Source organism: Acinonyx jubatus, chromosome A2 (assembly GCF_027475565.1).
Source record: "Acinonyx jubatus isolate Ajub_Pintada_27869175 chromosome A2, VMU_Ajub_asm_v1.0, whole genome shotgun sequence".
In the NCBI taxonomy this organism is placed as follows: Eukaryota; Metazoa; Chordata; class Mammalia; order Carnivora; family Felidae; genus Acinonyx; species Acinonyx jubatus.
In genome coordinates, this window is record NC_069383.1 from 149,159,532 (window position 1) to 149,177,992 (window position 18,461).

General features: G+C 55.4%; 2 protein-coding genes across 6 annotated transcripts in view; one reads left to right on the forward strand and one right to left on the reverse strand.

Annotated features, from left to right (window-relative positions):
• The window catches only part of SCAP (SREBF chaperone), a 70,146-nt gene extending 68,181 nt beyond the window's left edge, over positions 1-1,965 (forward strand). For all 3 annotated transcript variants that reach the window (XM_027038576.2, XM_053219512.1, XM_053219513.1), the window contains exons 19-23: positions 542-624; positions 735-892; positions 1,050-1,130; positions 1,313-1,519; positions 1,601-1,965. In XM_027038576.2, the coding sequence (XP_026894377.1) occupies positions 542-624; positions 735-892; positions 1,050-1,130; positions 1,313-1,519; positions 1,601-1,846 (775 nt within the window). In that variant the 3' untranslated portion in view covers positions 1,847-1,965. The remainder of the gene's footprint in view (positions 1-541; positions 625-734; positions 893-1,049; positions 1,131-1,312; positions 1,520-1,600) is intronic.
• A 334-nt stretch (positions 1,966-2,299) lies between these two features.
• The window catches only part of PTPN23 (protein tyrosine phosphatase non-receptor type 23), a 35,026-nt gene continuing 18,864 nt past the window's right edge, over positions 2,300-18,461 (reverse strand). For 2 of the 3 annotated variants that reach the window (XM_053219509.1, XM_027038575.2), the window contains 23 exons: positions 10,999-11,126; positions 10,670-10,746; positions 9,970-10,019; positions 9,699-9,830; positions 9,352-9,432; positions 9,126-9,257; positions 8,972-9,019; positions 8,561-8,617; positions 8,363-8,421; positions 8,121-8,200; positions 7,892-8,006; positions 7,733-7,798; positions 7,216-7,361; positions 6,607-6,927; positions 6,378-6,532; positions 6,139-6,290; positions 5,866-6,045; positions 3,997-5,788; positions 3,710-3,894; positions 3,519-3,623; positions 3,303-3,441; positions 3,091-3,204; positions 2,300-3,012 (listed from right to left, as the gene is read on the reverse strand). In XM_053219509.1, coding sequence (XP_053075484.1) covers positions 2,533-3,012; positions 3,091-3,204; positions 3,303-3,441; positions 3,519-3,623; positions 3,710-3,894; positions 3,997-5,788; positions 5,866-6,045; positions 6,139-6,290; positions 6,378-6,532; positions 6,607-6,927; positions 7,216-7,361; positions 7,733-7,798; positions 7,892-8,006; positions 8,121-8,200; positions 8,363-8,421; positions 8,561-8,617; positions 8,972-9,019; positions 9,126-9,257; positions 9,352-9,432; positions 9,699-9,830; positions 9,970-10,019; positions 10,670-10,746; positions 10,999-11,126 — 4,794 coding nt within the window. In that variant the 3' untranslated portion in view covers positions 2,300-2,532. Of the gene's footprint in view, positions 3,013-3,090; positions 3,205-3,302; positions 3,442-3,518; positions 3,624-3,709; positions 3,895-3,996; positions 5,789-5,865; positions 6,046-6,138; positions 6,291-6,377; positions 6,533-6,606; positions 6,928-7,215; positions 7,362-7,732; positions 7,799-7,891; positions 8,007-8,120; positions 8,201-8,362; positions 8,422-8,560; positions 8,618-8,971; positions 9,020-9,125; positions 9,258-9,351; positions 9,433-9,698; positions 9,831-9,969; positions 10,020-10,669; positions 10,828-10,998; positions 11,127-18,461 lie in introns of those variants that run through there. The other variant, XM_053219510.1, reaches the window with a different exon arrangement.

The window sequence follows — 18,461 nt, forward strand, 5'->3', positions numbered from 1 at the left end:
GGTTTTGGGGCCACTGGGCAAATGCCCCCACCTCTGCTTAGGAATTCCTGGGCTGTGAAGAAAATCTTTTCTTTGTGAAAAAGGACGTAGAGTGGGTGGTACTTGGACTGAAGCTGCTTTAAGAGGGGACGCCCAACAGTACCTCCTGTGGCTCCGACACACAGCCTCTCCTTGGGGCTGATTTCCCCTCCTCAGAAGCCCCTCCGTGAGCTCCAGGCCGTGGAGGGGAACCCCACCCAGCACGTGCTTGTTTTTTTAACTTCCAGTCTCACATGATGTTCTCCAGGTACCACCTCACACACTATCCCTCGTGACTACCCTGTAAGGTGGGCAGTTGTCCCCATTTCACAGATGAAGAAACTGAGACACAGAACAGAATTGTAACCTGGGTCCCTCGGCTTCAGCATGTTCCCCAGCCCCTGCACTTGCCTCTTGGCCATGGTCCCTACATCTGGTGGAGTTGACCTGGCGGGTGCCCACAGTGCTCGGCCCTGGGCCTGGGCGTTCTGAGGGAGAGCCATCAGCAGCCACTCTTTTCCAGGATCGTGGCTGCCCGGCTCAATGGTTCCCTCGATTTCTTCTCCTTGGAGACCGGCACTGCCCTCAGCCCCCTGCAGTTCCGAGGTCAGAGGGCCCAGGCTGGGTGGCTGAGTGCGTGCATCTGGCGGGCGGAGTGTGGTGGCTGCCTGCACGGTGTCTTCTCGGAGATCCCTGACTGGGCCTGTCGTCCCCAGGGCGGAGCAGTTCCCCCGCATCCCCTGTGTACAGCAGCAGTGACACGGTAACGTGTCGCCTGACCCACACCGTGCCCTGTGCACACCAGAAACCCATCACGGCCCTGAAGGCGGCAGCTGGGCGCCTCGTGACTGGGAGTCAAGACCACACGCTGAGAGTGAGTCGGCTCCATCTCTTGGGTGCTGGGTGGCCTGCCACAGGTGATGGGGGGCATCCGGGGGTCAGCCAGGGAGGGGATGCAGGAGGGACTTCCTGGCCCACATGTAATTGGGAAAACGCTAGCGGTCAGAACCTGATGCCCGTCCCTGCCCCAGGTGTTCCGTCTGGAGGACTCGTGTTGCCTCTTCACCCTGCAGGGCCACTCGGGGGCCATCACAACTGTGTACATTGATCAGGTGAGGGGGCCGTGTGTGGGGTGCAGGGATGCCAAGGCATGGGTTTTGTTTCTGACTCTCAGCAGCTGGCTCTCAGGACCTTCTGGGAAGCAGTGAGGATCCCTACTCCCAGGGCACCGGGACACCCTTGGGTCCAAAGGTGTTCCACCAGTGACCCGGCTCCCTTGGGCCTATTCCTTTAGACCATGGTGCTGGCCAGTGGAGGACAAGATGGGGCCATCTGCCTGTGGGATGTACTGACTGGCAGCCGGGTCAGCCACATGTTCGCTCACCGTGGGGATGTCACCTCCCTCACCTGTACCACCTCCTGCGTCATCAGTAGTGGTCTGGATGACCTCATCAGCATCTGGGACCGTAGCACAGGCATCAAGCTCTATTCCATTCAGCAGGTGGGCACATTGGGGGCCACAGGACTGTTGGTATTGTAGAGAGGGATTCAAGACACTAAGTTATCCTGTCTTTGCCTCTAGGACCTGGGCTGTGGAGCAAGCTTGGGTGTCATCTCTGACAACTTGCTGGTGACTGGTGGCCAGGGCTGTGTCTCCTTTTGGGACCTAAACTATGGGGACCTGTTACAGACTGTCTACCTGGGGAAGAACAGTGAGGCCCAGCCCACCCGCCAGATCCTGGTGCTGGACAATGCCGCCATCGTCTGCAACTTTGGCAGCGAGCTCAGCCTGGTATATGTACCCTCCGTGCTGGAGAAGCTGGACTGAGGCGGGGTGGGGGTGGGGGGCAGGAGCTGCGGTGCAGAGTCTTCTGGAAGCTGCCTCTAGAACTGTTCTGCCTCGTTGACTGTAATATTAAAGGTTTTTTTGGTTTTTTTTTTTTTAAATCCCATCTGTCATGGGCCTTTCAAACCACTTGCATCTTCCCCTCGAACTGCTCCGTCACTTTTGCGTGCCCTCCGTGTGCCTGAACCCCAGCACTTAGTCACATGCCTCTGAGAGCTGCTCCAGGCAGGAGCTGTACACGACTGTAGAGGGGCGGTTACAGGGTGGAGCAGTCCAGCAAGCCAGTGCTGCAGGCCTTCCTTCTTAACCTTTCCGAGGTGTGGACACCAGGGGAGACCCCACTGTCGTCCTCCTACCTGTCCACGTCCAAGCTTGCTAAGAGGTTCCGGCTCCCTCCCTAAGGCAGCAGTGGGCAGACACTGGCCACAGAACGGGTTGGTTGATTACTTTAATAGCAAAGAGCTGAAAAATGTCAGGTCCCACAAAGGAGAACTTGACCCAAGGGCCGCGATACGTCTCAACCCCACAGGGGTGTGGGCTGGGCCAGGTAGGGCTGAAGGCAGTGGGAATGGGAGTGCGAGGCCAGGCCCACCTGAGAGGCCCTGCTAGGCATGGGCAGACCGGCGTGGGAGATGATGTGGAGGAAAAACCGGGTAGGCAAAGCCTGTTCAGGTCTTGTTGAGCGTCCAGAGCGGATCCAGAAGGCTAAGGGGGTCATCGGTGGGCCTGGCAGCCCGCAGACCCTGCCCATTATGGGCCTGCAGAAAGTTCTGCTTGCTCATCCGCTGCTTTCCTCGCAAGGAGCTGTCCAGGGAGAAGGCCTCCGGAGTTAGGGAGGCCAACAGCTCCAGGGAGGAAGAGGGGGGCCCCAGGCTGGGAGGCGCAGGTGCTGGCTGTTCCTCCTCAGGCTGGGGGACCTCGGGCAGCGGTGAAGAGAGAGGGGGTGGGGAGGAGGAGGGGAGCTGGGCAGACTCCGGGAGGCTGGCTGGCGGCAGGCCTGGGGGCTCTACAGGGGCAGGGAGGCCGGCAGCCGGAGAATCCAGGCCCCCAGCAGGCCGAATGCTGAGCTTGGCGATGGTGGCCTGGATGGAGCTGATGGGCACGTCCCCACCGAGAACCAGGTCCTGGGAGTCCTGAGGAAGGTGATTCTGTGGAGACAGAAGCACGTGAAAACGAGTCCACGGGGCTGTGGCCGGCCCAGCCGCCCCCAGGGGCGCCTTCCTCACCTTCTGACTGCTGCCTGTGCCGGCCGGAGCCCTGCCCGGAGGGGGCACACCGTGGCGCTGCAGCACTTGCTCCACGTGTCTCACCACCGCCTCGTGGCAGAACCTGAGGTGCAGCTGCAGCGGTGCCCCCGGCCCGGTCAGCTAGGCGGGGCCTCGTCACCCCCGGGGCAGGCCCCCCGCCCCGTCCAGCGCCCACCGGCCCAGCCCCTTACTTTCTCCTGCAGCATGTGTTTCCTCTGCTGCCGCATGCGCCGCACCAGCCGGGGCAGCTCGGGGATCCCGTTTCCGGCCTCTACCTCCTGCACAGCCGCGTAGAGCAGCGCAAAGGCCCCGGTCCGGCCCACCCCGGAGCTGCAGCGGGAAGGGGGCGTGAGGCCGGGGCTGGAGTCCCCCGCGGGCAAGTGCCCGCTCCCCGCTCCGTGCCTTACCTGCAGTGCACGATGACCGGCGTGTGCAGGGGCCGCTGATGCAGGTAGTGCGCGTGCACCTCCTGGATGAAGCGCAGCAAGTTGCCGGGGCTGTCAGGCAGGCCTCTGCGGGGGTGGGGGCAGGACCCGTGAGCCGGAGGGGGACCCCATGCGACGCCCCGACCGTCCCCACCCCGGGGCAGCAGACGCACAACTCGGGCCACGTGGGGAAGTGGAGGTGCACGAGCGAGCGCTTGAGGCTCTGGTCGCGGAACTGCAGGCTCAGCACGCGCTCCACGTGGGTCTCGGTGGCGCGGACGCTGCTCAGCGCCAGGCTCAGGGCACCGTGCACCATGGGCTGGCCCCTCTCAGTGGGGAAATAGCGTGCCACCTTTTGCTGAGAGAAAACAGATGAGGCAGTTAGGGCTCTTTGCAGGGTCCTTCTTGGGCACCCCCCGCCCCCTCTTACCTTCTCCGGCACCCCTCCCTCCCCGCTTACCTTCTCCATCTCAGCCTCAGACACCAGCATGACAATGACCGACACCTTCTGCTCGTGCACCATGAGCCAGAAGTCAGCGGCTGTGCCGGGCAGTGGTGCCTGGGTGGCCACCAAGGGCGGGCAGTACGGCGAGAGCCCCTCCACGCGGCTGGCGTTGATGTAGTCATCCTTGCCCGAGCGCAGCACCACGCGGTTACTGTCGTAGGGCATGACGTCCTGGTGCCGGTTCTTCAGCGAGTAGCAGCGCGCGATGGCGATGGACCGGCCCCGGGCGTCCTGTTCCTGTGCTTCCTGCAGCTCTCGCCACACGGCGTCCAGAGCCCCTGCGTCGCCCAGCTGGCCCCTGAAGGCCTCCAGCTCCTGCTGCAACTGCTGCAGCCTCTCGGGGCGCTCGTAGGGGTCCCGCTCAATCAGCCGCAGGGCCTGTGGCCGGCGGCCCTCAGCCGCGTCCACCTTCGTAGGCTGCAGCAGGGGCTGCCCACCCCCGGGAGGCTGTGCGCCCCCGTGCTGACTCTCAGGGCTGGAGGAGAGCAGGTCCGCGGTCGCGGTGCCCCGGCGTGCGCACGGGGGCGGCTCTGCTGCGGGGGGCTGAGGAGGTACTGGGCCAGGCCCCGGTGATGGGGCCGGAGAAGGCACCAGGTGGGGGTTGGGCGGGGGCTGGCCAGCAGGTGAGGGACCTCGAATGGAGAGAGGGGCTGCCTGGGGGCCCAGAGGCCGGGAGGAAGGGGCAGGACCATATGCCAAGGTGGGATGGGGAGACTGAGGTGGCCCAGGGCTGGGGAAAGGCAGAGCCCCTGAATGGGGGGGCAGAGGGTCCTGAGAGGGGCCCGGGTAGAGCTGTGTGTGCAGGGGTGGCGTTGGCTGTCCCAGGACACCAGGCTGAGGGGTAAAGGGATAGGGAGGCTGGGGGGGCTGGGAGGGCTGGAGGGGTACCCGCCCTGGAGCCTGGGGTGGGAAGAGGTTCGGATGCTGGAGTGGAAGGGGCTGCTGGGGGGGCTGGGGCCCAAATGCTACTCCTGTGGGATGAGGCTGGGGCTGGGGCCCCACCCTCGGGGCTGGAAAACCTGGGGGAATCCCAGGAGGAAAGTGGTGCTGGGCAGGGGGAGCTGTGAGGGGTTGCTTGGTCCCCAGAGGGTAGGTGTAGGGTGCAGGGAGCAGTTGTGGCTGCGGTGGGGACACCGGGAAGCAGGGCTGGGGAGGAGCAGGGCTAGGGTTTGGCCGTGGTGCCGTGTGGCTGGAGATGGGGGCCTGGATGCTATCTACCGTGGTGGTGGCTGGCCGAACCCCCATGGCCAACTCGGGGCCCGAAAACTGGGGAGGTGGGGCTGAGGGTAGACCTGCCACCGGTGGGGGTGGCCCTACCCCCGCATAGGGGCCGCTCACCACGCCGTGCTGTGGGGAGGATCGGGGCACGAGGCCCAGCTCCGGTGTGTAGGCAGGGGCCGGGTAGAGGGCAGGTCCGGGGGCCATGGCCACTGCAGGGTGTCCTGGGGCCTGGGGGACCCTGGGTGGCAATACCTGGGTGTGGCCCGAGTAGGTACCAGGAGGTAAGGGTCCTGAGAGATAGTGGGGTCCTGGGCCTGCAACACCGGGGAAGGGGCCGGGAGGAAAGTGGAGAGGGGCGGCGGCTCCCAAGTAGGTGTCGGGTGGCCGTGGGCCGGCCACCATGTCTGGAGGCAGGCTGCGCAGCTCTTCAGGCAGGTCTCCTGTCTCTACCACCTCTCCTTCCTCCCTCCGGGGCAGCAGCGGCTTCGGGGCGGTGGGCCGTGGGGGTGGCTTCTTCTTCAGCTCCCTGCAGAACGAGGTGAGGAAGTCATGGAGCCAGACCCCTCCCTGTCGGCCTAGCCTGGGGTGTGGGGCCGCACCCACCTGTCCAGGAGCTGCTGGCGGGCAGCCTCTCGGGCCTGGCAGGTGGACTGGGCCCGTTCCAAGAGGGCAGCCACCTTGCTCTCCAGGTCGGCATAGAAGTCCTTGCCCTCCTGGGACTTTTTCATCAGGTCCTCATAGGCTTCACAGGAGGCCACCAGGGTCTGCAGTGTGGACTTCCACCTGGGGGGCAGAAGGGCCAGCACGAGGTGAGCAGCTTAGGCCGCGCTCTGGGCGGGAGGCTGGGCAAGAAAAAGCAGGGGGCCGGACACTGACTTTTGGTCCAGGTCACTAAGCACCCGCCGCACGGCCGCGTACTGCACGTTGGCCTCTGTCAGTGCCCGCAGGACGTTGTCCTGGGCCGCCAGGTTCTGCTCCAGGTACACCCTCAGCTGGTCATACTTCTTCAGCTGCTCCTCGAACAGCTTCTGCGGGAAGGAGGCGGAGGACAGACACTCAGGGCCTCGCCGCTTACAGGTGGAGCCCAGAGACACTCCCCCTGCTCACCCACCCACCTTTATCTCCGAGTGGTCCGTGGTCACCAGTGACGCGGTGATGTCATCCTTCTGGATAAGCTCACGCAGCTGCTGCTCCAGGGACACGCGCTGGTCCCGCATCTCCTGCACCTTGGCCAGGATGCGCTTCAGATTCTGCAGCACGGCCTTGTCCTCTGGGAGCAGCAGTGGTTGTGAGACTGGAGCCTCCAGCCCTGCCTCCCTTGCCCTGGGGAGGGGAGGGACTCACCTGGGGTGAGGGCTGGCGTGGGCAGGGCAGCCCGGACCTGGTCCAGCGGCCCGCTGAGCAGGCGCAGGTTACCGACGTGCAGATTCATGGCGCGGTGCAGCTCGCTGTTGGTGAAGGAGGCCTTCTCGTGGACCTCCATGTACTTGGCCCAGTCTCGCCTCACCTCGGCCAGCTCTGCCTTGGAGCCGGCCCCTCCTGCCAGGCTGGCCCCGGCCTGGCCCAGGGTCTCCTGCAACTTCTGCTCAAGCAGCTCATCCTCCTCCAGCAGCTCCCTGATGTCCTTCAGGGAGGCCTCCACATCCGTGAACACACCTGACAGCACTAGGGGGTGTCGGGGGAGGGGGGGGCGCAGTTCCTGAGGTAGGCACACTAGGCACCCGTTTGTGTCCATCCCCAGGGAGACAGAACCACCCACTCAGTCAAGGGCCCGTGTGTGACCCAGTGCTCGCCGAGCAGGGCACACAGGGTGCAGGGATCCACGGAGGGATGGAGGTGGGCGCTCGTGCCTAGTGCTCAGAAGTCTAACCTCTGTCCTCGGGGAACAGAGGACACGGAGGCGGCCACTACAGGTGACCTCCACCACCCACTTGTTTCTCCCAACTTGCTCACCCTGCATGGACTGGACAAGGTTCCTGACGGTGTCGGGCCGGACACTGAGAGCGGCACACTTTTCCATAAGCTGGGGCGGGATGTGGCTGTACGCATCAAGGTTGTCCACGGTCTCCGGATCCAACTGCATCGAATCCATGAACTGGCTGGGAGGGCAAGAGGACCAGGTGGGTGTTGACCTAACTTCTCACTCCTCTCCCGAGAGCGAGCCCCACCACTGAAACTGGGTCTGAGGTCCTAGCAAAGGGCAAGTTCGCATCCTGACTCTACCACTGGAGGTCTTGACCTGGCCCCACAGAACAGACCCAGGGCACTGGTGAAGAAAATGCGACAGAGGGACACTGTCCTCCCAAGACATGTGACTTTCACCCTCTAAATCCAGCACCGGAGACCACGGGCAGAAAAAGCAGTGCTAGGAAACCTGGGGCAAGAGGACATTCGTTATTCCTTTCCCTGCTGCAGGCGGCACTGGGGACCCCACAGACATCTGCTGTGTCACCTCCAGCCCCACACTCACTCCAGGACTTCATTCTTGTCCTCAATCTTGGCCATCATCTCCCGAAGCAGCTTGGCCTTCTCCTCACTGCGGAAGTGACAGAGCAGTTGTTGGAAACCTATGTCCTGAGACATCCCAACCCCACGTGTGCTAAGAACGGGGCCGGCCCCTCCCGCCCACCTGTACAGTGACGACGCTTCGTGGGCAGCCATGGGTACCAGTTTGGCAAAGATGTCAGGGCCCGTGACGGCCGGGTCTGTGGGGTTCACTGGTAAGGGCTTTACCAAGGGGGCACCTGGGAGGGAGAGGAACAACTGGAGACCAAGTCCACACAAGTGGAGTCTGCCTCTGTTCTGTCCTCCCGTCTTCACCCCCTACCCCAAGCCTCAGCCTCGGCTCAGCTCCAGACCTTTCACGGGCTGCAGGGTGTCCAGTACTGGGACAGCCTCGTGGTAGATGAAGTCATTGTCCTTTTTGGCAGAATTGTACCTGGGGTCAGAAGGGGAAGTGGGGAGTCCAGCAATCAGCAGGGATCCAGGACCTAGCCTCCCAGGGGGCCCACTATTCTCAGGTACATGATGCAGGCAAAGGGCCAACACCCTTCCCAACAAATAGGAACCAGGGCCGCCACCACCAGCCCCACAGACTCACTTTCCCCCAATGACATCCATAGTGAAGCGAAGTGCATCTTGCACAGTGTCAGGCTGGCCCTGTAGGACAGGGAAGGTGGGGGGGACGGGGAGTGGGGAGGACACTCAGCACCAAGTCAAGCCGGCGTCAGGACAACCCTCAGCCCCACCATGTACTCTCAGGGCTCTGAGGGGCAGCCATGCTCTTCCTCAGCTTTACCTTGGCTAACTTGATGGCTTCATTAAGCTTGTCCAGGGCACTCTGGAAGTATGCGACCTGTACGGGGCAGCAGGCAGAGCCCGGTCCATTCTTCCCTCCTCCTGCCACCCCATTAAACCCTGCCTGGCCATCGGGTGACCCATTAGAAGACCAGAAGCTGAGGAAGCAGCCAGGCACCAGCCAAGCCAACAGCTTAGTGTCACCCCCTGCCCCACCTCCTCAGGCCTCTTGGGATCAGGGTGAAAACAGATGGGACAACATAAAAGAAACACCAGGCCTACAGCCAGCGGTGGCCAAGGATGTGGGCGTGAGGGACGGCCAGGACAACCTCTCCCACTCCGTAAGGGAAGTTTCCCCTCTAGTTCCCCCTAGGCTGGACTTAGTCCTAACCCCCTGCCGTGGCTCACTCACCCGCTCCCCGAACTTCTGCTGCTCCTCAGCCTGCTTCCCCATGTGCAGCTGGCGAGAGAGAAGAGACGCCACCACTTACTTCCCAGCTGTGGCAGCCCCACCCCCGCCCCCCCCCACCGCCCCCCCCCCCCCCCAGTGGTCACAGTGCTCGCACATGAGCCACAGCTGCAAAGTAGTAGATCTTCATCTGTACGAGCTTCTTCCAGTCCTTCTGGATCCGGCCCAGCAGCGAGGCGGTGTCAGGGTTCTCCAAGGCCCGGCATGCCTCCTTGTAGTAATCCACCACCTGGGAGCCAGGATGGGGCCATGAGTGGGGGTCAGGAGTGAACTAAAGGCCTGCTCTCAGTCCCTTGAGGGCCACCACCCACCCCCGTCCCTACCTGTGCGCTGATGCGGGCCACCAGAAAGCTCTTCCTGTTGTCCAACATTGACTTCTCCAAAAGGCACTCCTGAGCCTGGCCCTGGACCAACAAATGCAGGTGCGTTCGCTTGTTTACCCGGAGATCTTACTCTTCCCATCAGGGGGACCACAGAGGGATTCCCCTCCCCTGTCCTCGCTCCTCCAACCTCCCCTACTCCAAGAAGCACTGCCCTGCTCTGATCCACCGGGGCTCAAAAGCTCAAAGCCAAGGCCCCACTGCCATCTGCACAGGGCCTGGTCTAGGAGCCGACACCAGCCGTCCCCATCCCCGGATTCAACCGGGCCCCAACAAGGGCACCTCCTCACCAGCATGAGGTTGACATTGAGAGTGAGGATCTGGCGGCTCATGTCAACGCTGTAGGCATGAGGGAAGTGCTCACGCAGGTAGGCAAAGGCGCCTGCCGCGCACTGGAAGTGAGTGCAGGAGACCTTCATGCCCTGGGAGGGGAAGAGGCGGAGGAGATAGCTGCCCGTGTCCACTCCCACAGGACAGGACGCAAACTCTGGAGGTGAAGGACACTCAGCACCCCTCCTGGGTTATGTCCTCTGTCCCACCCACTGCCCCTCCCCTCCTCACCTCCTCAGACACCCGCTTGTCCATGGCCCCCAACATGGAGTGCAGTGCCCCTGGGGAGTCAGAGAACATGGTGTCAGGGCTGGCCCGGGGCTGCTCCCCAGGCTGCCCACACCTTTGTCAAGTGTAAGGCAGAGGGGGCAGTGTTGTCACTCACAGTCAGGAAAACAGGGATCTGAAAACTGGGGCTGCTGGCCCAAGGACACACTCAGAAGTCCAGCCTAGCCCCTCAGTCTGCTGCTCTACACCAGGCAGAGGTGTGGGTGTTGGAAGGAGGAGCTCCCATCCATAGCCCCTAGCCTACAGGTCCAGTCTTGAAGCCCCAGGGGTGCCTACACAGGACTCTGGGGCTCCCCAGGCGCCTCCCCTGAGCCACACTAAGGCCAAGTCCTCAGGGCTAGCTGAGACCAACCAGAAGCCAAGGCAGTGCTGTCCAGTCTATGAAGACAGGTCACTACTCCTGGCCAGAGCACACAGCAGCAACACCATGTGGCAGCCAGCCCAATGGAGCTTCTCCCCAGCAGGTGGCTGCCCACGGCCCAGAAAAGAGGTGCTGGCAGAGCTATTGGGGAGGCAGTGAAGGGGCAGAATCCGGGGACCTTCTGTCCATGAGCACACTGCCTTTGTGACTTTCTGCTGAGCTGAGATCCTGGGTTGGCGGGCCTGGGAGGTAGGGACATGGAGAAGGGGTTAGGCAGCTCACCGAGGTTGTAGAGAATGCAGGCCTGCTCATACTTGATGTCCTCATGGGCCACAGACTTGCCAGAGAAGATCTCGGTCCTGCAGACAGGCCACCCCCATCATCTTAAGGGAAGGAGCTGGCCGGGACCTTGAGGCCAGGTGATGGGACCAGCTACCCCACTGCAGGTCAGAGGGAGGCCTGGGGAGACCACACCAAGCCACTCCCCATCCTCGGCAGCAAGGAAGGGGGCGGGGAAGAGAGTAAAGGGAAGGGACACCCCCACCACCCAAACACCCTGGGCTACCCAGGCACCCTCCAGGCTCCCCCCAGCCCTGCCTGCCAGCTCTTACCAGGTGACAGGAACAGCGGCCTCTTGGCCCGAGCCCATGGGGACCCGACTCTGCAGGTAGTGGAGCTGGCCTAGGTACTTGCGGAGGACACTGCAGCCCTCAAAGTCCCGTGGGACACGGACCGCATTCTGGGGGCAGATGGGAGAAGCAGGCCTGCCATCATTTGGGGTAGAGTACAGGCAGGTCTGTCTGCCCACAGATGCCCAAGAAACATACATCTGAGCTAGGAGACTGCACACTCCAAGGGATGCAAAGAAAGCCCACAGCTATACTTGTAGTTGTTCAACACCCATCCCACCAGCCAGGGCTGGCTGGCTGGCTCAGTCCCACCTTTCTGGAAGGCAGTTTTAAAACATACATTAAAAATGTTAATGTACGATGTGTCTGGGTGGCTCAGTTAAGCATCTGACTTCAACTCGGGTCATGATCCCAGGGTTTGTGAGTTCCAGCCCCACATCAGGCTGTCTGCTGTCAGCTCGGAGCCTGCTTCAGATCCTCTGTGCCCCGCCACCCCTAGCCTCTCTCTGCCCCTCCCCGCTGCTCTCAAAAAAAATAAATACTAGGAAGAAAACGTTAAAGTACTTAATGCTGACCCACAGTTCTGTATCTAAAACCTACAGTAAAAGATACCCAGTAAAGCAAATGCTTGGATGAACACACAGAGTATTTATCACAGTATTATTAACAGGGCCAAATACTGGATGCCACCAAAATTTCCATTAAAGAGGACTGTTTAAATAAATTATGTCAAACCTACCCACAAAAGAGAATACTCTACAGCCACAAAGGCTGAAGACAAGAGTCTCTATTATGTTTAGATGTTTATGACATATTTATCGTTGGGGGAAAAAAAAAAGTAACAGATGAGCAGTATGATTTCATTTATGTAAAATTACATAGATACTGAGAGCCAACTAGGTATATACACAAAGACAAAAGATTCTAGAAGGTTATACACCAAAATGTTACGTGATTACCACTGGGTCTAAGTAATTTATCCTATTCTCTATATACATAGGGATATGTATTTAATACACTATTTTTTATATTGAATACTTTTACTCTTTATAAAAAACAAAACTTTTCCCATTTTGGGGAAACAAAACAAAGCAGACAAAACCTGTGCTCAAAGAGAAGAGTAGACAACATACTCTCCGAGAAGCAAGTGCCCAACACAAAAAAGGGCTGGGCCGGAGGCACTGTGCACGCCCTCGCCCCCCAGCTGGGTGAACCAGCCCCCCCCACCCCCGGACTCCAGGGGACAGCTGGCCAGCACCACCTGCTAGAAGAAACCCTCCAGGACACCACCCTGTGGAGCTGGGCTCCAAGGCCCCTGCCTCAGAAGGGAGAGCTGGGGCCCGTCCCACTCGGCAGCTCTCCCCCGGGCCCCGTCGTCCTCTCGGAGCAGGAATGTAAGCTCCCTTGTGGAGCAGCCTCCAGAGGGCGCAGAGCAAGGCGAAGGCGAAGGCTCACGGCCATGCTGGTAAGGTGTGACCGGTCCCTCAGGCCAGGGCGTCTGGAATCTAGTCACCACCCCCTCCCCATCAGAACCTCTGCTGTCATCAAATGCCATGGGGACTTAACCTTTCCCTTCAGGCTGACGTCATTTTTCAAAGCGGGAGCCACATCTTAAGCAGCCACCTCTTTGAAACAACAAATCTGATGTGCTAGCTACACATTTTTTTTAAATACTCGATAAAGCACATACAAAAAGGTTAAAATAGAGAAGATTTGTCTTTGTACTTCCTAACACCATCTTTGGGAGACAATGGAAGCAACCCTCCCTCCAAGCCACACAACTCCCCTGGCACTTTTAATCCAGCCAAGAAACGCGGCCCTCCGTGTCCCACCTGCCATGTTCTCTGTCGCCTACACACGGAGGAGCCAAGCAGAACAGGAGTCAGAAAGGAAGCTCTGAAGCCGCAGCACTCCCATCACCCTCATGAGCCCCTCACCACGCCTGCCAGCTTTATGCCCTGTAGTCACAGAACTGAGAATTTTGGAGTTACAACTGGAAGGTCCTCTTAGAGGACGACTCTTCCAGCCCCTGCTTTTCAGGTGAGGAAACTGGGGCCAGATCGCACAAAGAGGGTTGCCCATAGCTTCCCAACTTATATCCACCCTCCATTTGAACTACAAATCACAGAGTCATGGTAAAAGCTTAACTTCACTTATGCTGACTCTGCTTTGCATGTCTCTCTGCTTTGACACATTTTCTGTAATTCACTAGACCAGTGTTAAAAAATTGCTGTAATAATTTAGTTATTTTTAAATTTTTTTTAACATGGAACTTATTGTCAAATTCATTTCCATACAACATCCAGCGCTCATCCCAACAGGTGCCCTCCTCAGTACCCCTCACCCACCCTCCCCTCCTAATTTAAACCCTTATTTTCACTTCATGTACTGCTGAACTTGGGAGGTTTTTTGGTCTGGATTATACACAAAAGTTTGTTTGCTGAAGAAACACGAATCCAGTCCAATTCTCACACTTTCTGGATAAAAAAAAATCAAGTCCCGGCTAGAGGAAGTAGCTATCCTAGTCTCTGTCCTCCGAGGGCCTGGGAAGAGCCTTGGGTCCTGGGCCGGTGCTCTCCAGCCCACTGCTCTGTGCAGGCCGCCTGCCCCAGAATGTACCGCAGAAGAGGTTTTGGAGACCAGGAGGAGTGCTGCTCCCAGGGCGTGGCATGTGCACACAATGGTGGCAGTCCTGGGGCTTAAGATTCTCTCACTAGTTTGCAAACTGTCCAAGTAAAACCTTTTTAAAAAATTTATGAGGAATATTCTGGGAAGTGGAAGAGCAGGAAGCAGCAGAATCCTGTGCCCACCAAGACAACAATGGCACTGGTAGAATCTGTCTGAGGTGACTATTTTGGAGCTCTGGAGTCTACTGAAGGCTTGTAGCTCACAGAGGAAGGCTTAGGTGGCAAATTTTGGTGAATTTTAGCTCTTGGCACAGTAGCAGCTACCCAGCCCCCAGCCCTGCACGTGTTTCTGGAGCAGCCTGCACAGTCTGTGGCAGCCAGAGTAGGCAGCAAGGACTCTGTCCTCCAGATACGGGGGATCTGTGCTCTGATCACGGACTGCTGCTTCCGATCTCAGAGGAGCCAAGGGGAAGGTGGACAAACACCTCCCTCCACTGCTGCACCTTCCCTCAGGTGGAAGTGACTTCAAAGGGGATTTAAAGCTCCAGTGCTGGGGGACCTGGGTGGCTGAGTCAGTTGAGTGCCCGACTCTTGATTTTGGCTCAGGTCGTGATCTCACGGTCTGTGAGTCTGAGCCCCATGTCAGGCTCTATGCTAGCAGCGCAGAGCCTGCTTGGGATTCTCTCTCTCCCTCTCTCTCTCTGCCCCTCCCCTGCTCACACTCTCTCTCAAAATAAACAAACATTTTTAATAAATAAAGCAACAGTACTTCTCCTTCCACTCACCCCTCCATTTGTCTTTTTTTCCCTTCTGTGAGCCAAACTGACATGTGGGAGCCAGACTGACATTCGAAAGCAACCATATACACAGGGGAAATGAGAAAGTCACCATGCACATCCAGGGAAAGGCACAGGCTTAGAAGACTTGAGAAGACCTTAAGTTCAGAAACCTCAGCTAATTCTTTTTCTTTTTTTCTTTTTGATATTTATTTTTGAGAGAGAGAGAGAGAGAGAGCGCGCAAACCAGGGTGGAGGGGGTGGGAGGAGGTTTGCAGACAGAGAGGGAGACACAGAATCCGAAGCAGGCTCCAGGATCTGAGCTGTCAGCACAGAGCCTAACGCAGAACCTGAACTCATGAACCATGAGGTCATGAGGTCATGAGCTGAAGGTGAATGCTTAAGTGACTGAGCCACCCAGGCACCCCTAAACCTCAGCTAATTCTTGACATACAGGCTACAACAAAAAACAAAAAACAAAAAGCCCAGCAAACCCCGAGGAAGGGAGAGATTCTGATTTCCAGAGTCACCGCATCATTAGATTCAAATGTCCAGTTTTCAACAAAAAAGCACAAGGCATACAAAAAAACAGGAAAGTGTGGCCCATTCAAATGGAAAAACAAAACAAAACAAAAAACCAGAAATTGTCCCTGAAGGGGCACCCAGATGGCTCAGTTGGTTGAGTGTCCAATTCTTGATTTCAACTCAAGTCATGATCTCACTGCTTCATGAGTTTGAGCCCCCCATCGGGGCTCTGTACTGACAGCACGGAGCCTGCTTGAGATTCTCCCTCTTTCTCTGCCCCTCCCCTACTTGCACTTTCTCAAAATACATTAACTTAAAAAAAAAAAAATTGCTCTTGAAGAAGACTTGGTGGTAGATGTACTAGACAAATACTTTAAAACAACTATCTTAAAGATGCTCAAAGAACTGGGGCACCTGGGTGGCTCAGCTGGTTAAGCATCCGACTTCAGCTCAGATCATGATTTCATGCTTTGTGAGTTTGGGCCCCACACTGAGCTCTGTGCTGAAAGCACACAGCCTGCTACAGATCCTCTGTCTCCCTCCCTCTCCCCCACCTCTCTCTCTCTCTCTCTCTCTCTCTCTGTCCCTCTCCAGTTTGTGTGCTTACTCTCTCAAAAATAAACATTAATAAAAATAGAAATAAATTTTATTTATTTTTCAACATTTATTTATTTTTGGGACAGAGAGAGACAGAGCATGAACGGGGGAGGGGCAGAGAGAGGGAGACACAGAATCGGAAACAGGCTCCAGGCTCCGAGCCATCAGCCCAGAGCCTGACGCGGGGCTCGAACTCACGGACCGCGAGATGGTGACCTGGCTGAAGTCGGACGCTTAACCGACTGCACCACCCAGGCGCCCCAGAAATAAATTTTAAAAAGAAGATGCTCAAAGAACTAAAGGAAGATGTAGAGAAGGCCAAGAAAACAATGTAAGGAAAGATGCAAACATCAACCAAAGAGAAAATGTAAAAAGAAAAAAAAAAAATCTGAAGCTGAAAAGTACTATAACTACACTGAAAAATTCACCACTAGACTGAAAAGCAGATTTGCACAGGCAGACAAAAGAATCAGTGGACTTGACAATAGGACAACTGAAATTACCAAGTCTAAGGAACAGAAAGAAAAAATACTGAATAAAAGTGAACACAGTCTAAGGGACCTGTGAAGACATCTTCAAGCAGACCAACAAAAGCACTGTAGAAATCCCAGAAAAAGAAGAAAGAAAGGGACAGAGAAAACATTTGAAGAAATAATGGCCTAAAACTCCTAAGGTGAAAGACATGAAACTTAAAAAACTCAAAGTAGGATGAACTCAAAAGACCCACACAAGACGCTGTAGTCAACTGTCAAAAGCCAAAGACACGGAGAATCTGGAAAGCAGCGAGAGAGAAGCGACTCATCACATACAGGGGATCCTCAAAGAGATTCTCAGATCTCTCGCCTGGAACTCTGGAGACCAGAGGCAGTAGATCCATACATTCAAAGAACTGAAAGAAAAACGCCTGCTAAGGCGCCTGAGTGGCTCAGTCAGTTAAGCATCCAACTCGACCTCAGCTCAGGTCTTGATCTCAGGTCTTGATCTAAGTTCAAGCCCTGCACTGGGCTCCACACTGGACATGGAGCCCTACTTTAAAAAAAGAAAAAGAAAAAGAAAAAAACCCTGCAAACAAAAATCCTATATCCAGCAAAACTGTCCTTCAAAACTGAGGAGACATTAGGACATTCCCAGATAAACAAAAGCTGAACAAATTCACTACCACCGGATCTACCCGGCAAGAACTGCTAAAACAAAAGGACACTTGATAGTAACCTGAAGCCACATGAAGAAATAAAGATCACAGTAAATGTACATACGTGGGCAATTATAAAAGCTAAAATTATTTTAACAAAGATGTGTGTGACTCCACTTTTTGTTTTCTACATAAGAGACTAATATATTTCAAAAAAAGGAAAAAATTCAATTTATACACAGTAGTTTACCTCTTTAGTATATATAAACATAGCAATTGGGGCACCAGGGTGGCTTAGTCAGTTGAGCGTCTGACTTTATTTTGGCTCAGGTCATGATCCCAGGGTCATGGGATCAAGTAGCACATTTGGCTCCACACTGGCTGTGGGGCCTGAGTAAGATTCTCTTTCTCTCTGCACCCTCCTACTGGCACATGCTCATGTGCTCTCTCTCTAAAATAAAACAAGAAAAAAAAAAAAAAAACCAATTATCCCTGCTTTGGGAGAAAGATACAATCTCCTACACTTTGAAATTGTAAGTAAAATTTTTATTTCAACTTTTTGTTATTCAGATAGGAAAAGTTGTTTTTAACTTCTTTGAAACAGAGTAGCGAGATATTTCACTTTTTGGACAAATTTCCTAAGAACAGTGTCACCTTCTACAAAAATCAGTTAAGTTCCTCTATTTCAACATAATAAAGGCCATATGTGAAAAACTCTTAACTAACATCATATCAAACTGGTAAAAGCCTGAAAGCTCTTCCTCTATGACTAGGAATAAGACAGGCTTCCCACTTGTACAACTTCTATTTAACATCATACTGGATTGCCAGAGCAATCAGGCAAGAAAAAGAAATAAGAGGCATCTAAATTAAAAAGGAGGAAGCAAAAATTATCTCTGTATACAGACATGATTTTATATATAGAAAGCCCTAAAGAGTTCATAAAAAGCCTGTTAGAAATAAATTCAGCAAAATTGCAGAATAAAAAAATCAGTACACAAAATTCATTTGTTTGTATATAATCACAATGCACAGTTAGAAAATGAGAAATTTAAAAAAAATTCCATTTACGATAGCATCAAAAAGAATTACACAGAAGTAAACTTAACCAAGAACGCAAAAGACTACAAAATTTTGACAAAAACTTTAAAATTAAAGACATAAATAAATGGATAGATATCCATATTCATGTATTAAAAAAATTTAATACTAAGGTGGCAAACCTCCCCCAAAATGATCTACTTTTTTGGATTTTTGATCTTTAGGGATTCAGTGAAATCCTTATCAGAATCCCAATGGCATTTTTTGCAGAAAGAGAAAAATCCATTCTAAAATTCATATGGAATCTCAAGGGACTCCAAAGAGCCAAAACAATCTTGAAAAAGAAGAACAAAGCTAAAGATTTCACAATTAATTTAAAAAAACCTTTTTTTTTAATGTTTTATTTTTGTGTGAGAGAGCACGTGTGTGCGGGCGTGCCAGTGGGGGAGGGGCAAAGAGAAAGGGGGACAGAAGATCTGAAGTGGGCTTCCAGGCTGACAGCAGAGAGCCCGATGCGGGGCTTGAACTCATAAACCATGACATCAGAACCTGAGCCAAAGTCGGACAATCAACCAACTGAGAGTCACCCCGGGGGGGGGGGGGGGGGGCCTCACAACTGCTAATTTCGAAACTTATTACAAAGCTACAATAATTGAAACAATGTGATACTGGCATAAAGAGACATATACACCAATGAAAGAGAGGAAAGAACCCAGAAATAAACCCTTGCATATATGATGTTATGAG